The 3,124-nt window shown below is 39.1% G+C and overlaps 1 protein-coding gene across 1 annotated transcript; it reads left to right on the top strand.

The window, feature by feature from the left end:
- The first annotated feature begins 518 nt into the window (after window positions 1-518).
- LOC127091090 (uncharacterized) lies at window positions 519-1,510 on the top strand. The gene is made up of 3 exons (XM_051029631.1): window positions 519-648; window positions 799-941; window positions 1,055-1,510. The coding sequence occupies exons 1-3, from the start codon at window positions 519-521 to the stop codon at window positions 1,508-1,510; spliced, it is 729 nt and encodes a 242-aa protein (XP_050885588.1).
- The last annotated feature ends 1,614 nt before the right edge of the window (window positions 1,511-3,124 follow it).

A 3,124-nucleotide genomic window follows, 5' to 3' on the forward strand; every position in this document is an offset into this window, starting at 1 on the left:
AACATATTGAGAAGGATGACGATTCCTCCAGTTCTCAGAAGGAGATGGCTGCTGAAGGGTTGTGCTCTCTAGGGCAAACTGTGTCTGATAAAGGAAAATCTGTGGCATCTAAAACTGCCAATGCTTCCCACTCTGAGAAGCATGATGATGCAAAAGATGTGATTGACCTAGAGGATGATAGATCTGATGATCAAGAGGATAGCCTACTTCGTCATTTAAAGCCAAGTGTGGCTAAATGCATGAAGACTCGAAAAGAAAGATCTGTGGCTCAACTTATGTCAGCTAGAAAAGCTAAGAACACTGCTGGTATTGGGCCCTCTAAATCTTGGAGCAAGGTTGAAGTGAAGAAGATGAAGGTTAGAGAAGATTTTGAGTCTGAAGAGGATGTTGAGGAAGATGTCCCTGACATCTCTCCTGTGAATAAAACCACTGGGAGGAAGTCTCCTGTTAAAGTTGTTGTTGTGCATTTGGATAACATCTCTTTCCATCTTGAGGATAAAGCTGCCAAGTGGTAATTTATGATTCAAAGAAGGGTAGTTGTGGAAAGGGAGTTGGGAAAAGATGTTGTTGAAGTCAATGAGGTCATGGACCTGATAAAGGCTACTGGGTTGTTGAAGACTGTGGTTGGGTTCTCTCAATGCTATGAGGGTTGAGTTAAGGAATTCATTGTCAACAATCCTGAGGATATTACTGATAAGATCAGCAAGGAATTTTGCAAGGTGTTTATGAGGGGTAAGTGTATCACATTATCTCCCACTGTTATTAACAATTTTCTGGGAAGAAAAATTGAGGGTGCAGGTGAATTGGAAGCTACAGACAATGAGGTTTGTAGAGAGATTACAGCTAGGCAGGTGAAAGGTTGGCCTATTAAAAAGCATCTTCCTGCTAGGAAGTTGACTGTCAATTATGCTATATTGCATAAAATAGCAGCTGCAAATTGGGTGCCTACCAACCATATTTCCACCATTGCTAATACCCTTGGAAGGTTTATTTTTGTTGTTGGAACCAAAGTGAATTTTGACTATGGTGAATTATGTTTGAACAAATCATCAAGCATGCATCTACTAATGCAGTTAAGTTGCCTATTGCCTTTCCCTCTATGATTTGTGGGATTATCCTGAATCAACACCCTGATATTTTGCGTTCTAATGACTTACCTAGTAGAAGAAAACCTGCTCTGTCTGTGCACTATAAACTGTTTGAAGGCTGTCATGTCGAAGATATTGTCATGACATCTGCCATGAAAAAGCCAGTCTTAAAAGTTGGAACAATTGCTGAGCTTAAGGAGACTTGTAAAGAGATGAGTGAAGGGATAAGGGTAGCAACAACTAGGAAGCAATCATTGGAAGCCTTGATTGCAAGCTTGGAGCAAGCTAAAGGTGAACATATTGAACATGCTAAGGAAGCTGAAGCCCACACCTCTAGTGAGAGGTCTACAAACAATGATGAGACAAGTGGCAATTCTGTTTCTGGTGCTGATGAAGATGCGAGCTCAAGCTCTACTGCTTAGCTCCTTTGACTTTCGTCCCTATTGATGTGATGGTTTTTATTGATGTGATGGATTTTCTTGATTTTGGCAATTCTGTTTTGTTGTTTTGTTGGTTTTGTATCTCAGCTTGCTTATAGCTGATTATGTACTTGGTTTTGTAACCCTTTAACTTTTGACATTTCGTTTCATGACTAAATAGACATTTATTTTGTCTCTTTGGTCTCTTTTGGCTAAAAAGGGGGAGAAGCAGCTATAGATATAGACGGTGTTTGTCTGATACAAAGAGGGAGAATTGTCTGGTGTGTAGTTGTCTGGCATAGGGGGAGAACTCTCTGTGTTCTGTCTGTGTGAAGAAGGTTGTTGCTGAAGGGGGAGGTGGTGTGTTCTGAGCACAAGCGCATGTGTGTTTACTAGTTTCTTTTTCTGCTAGTAATGTGTGTATGTTTACTTCTGCTGCTGAACTGATACTTTGATTAATTTCTTGTGAACGTATGATCTGATGTATGTTTTAGCCAAAATTTGCCAAAGGGGGAGTTTGTTGGTTCTTTATGTTGGCACCAATTTTGGTAAAACTTAGTGTTATCACAAGATGTCACACGTGTTGTCTTGACATGTCATATCAGCTTCCTGCAGGATGTTTAAATATGGGTGTGCAGGATTTAGTCAAGATGTCAGACCCGATGTTAAGACATGTGCATACAGAACATTCAGTCTGAATGTTATGTATTTTGTTGTTGCACTTTTCATGCAAATCTTAGTGTGCTTATATGGAGATTGCATGCGCTATTCAAGGAGTAATTCTATTTTAAACCAGAATGTTTTATTTTACAAAAAGGAATGATTAGCTGCTGTTTCTTAGGAGATACGCAATTAAAATAGAATTAGGGTTTCATGCTGCCTAGTCCCATTCAAAAAGTTTCTATTTAAAGGCCATGTAAAAGTTGTTTTAGCCACACAAGATACGAACGATGAAGTGAGAGAGTTTTAGGGTTTTAGTATTGTGTGAACTTGTGAATTGTGAGCCATTCAGTCATCTTGTTGATGTCTGAATTGGACTAAGTTTTGTGTTGTAATTTGTCCACTCTAAGCTTTGAAGTACGAGTGTATTTGTTTACTTGGTTGAAGCTTTTAAGCAAGATCAAGTATGTGTCCTTGAAGTGTGTCTTCATTCTTTTTGTATTTGTTCTTATATCACTGTTGTGATTGAGGGGGAGTGAGTAGGATCTCATATCTAAGAGTTCTTAGATAGAAGTCACATGGGTAGAGATTAGGGAAAATAATGTAACTTGAAGTTGTTTACTGAGAGTCTTTGAACTAATTTTGTTTAGTGGATTTCCTTCCTGGCTTGGTAGCCCCCAGACGTAGGTGAGTTTGCACCCAACTGGGTTAATAATTGCTTGTGTCGCTTGTTCAATTGTTTCTTTGTTTTTATCCTATTTATATTTCACTTGTTGTTCAGATATTAATGTCGTGACATTACCTTCGACATCTCATATCTGATACCAGAATTTCAGGAGTGTAATGCATTCCATAAGGAAAACTCACTAAGGAGACAGAGACTCCAGGGGTTAAAAGGGTGTGCGTAGGCCAGACTACAACTTGAAAACTGCTGGAGACACAAGGTATTTTCCATGA

Source organism: Lathyrus oleraceus, chromosome 1, assembly GCF_024323335.1.
Source record: "Lathyrus oleraceus cultivar Zhongwan6 chromosome 1, CAAS_Psat_ZW6_1.0, whole genome shotgun sequence".
Lineage (NCBI taxonomy): Eukaryota > Viridiplantae > Streptophyta > Magnoliopsida > Fabales > Fabaceae > Lathyrus > Lathyrus oleraceus.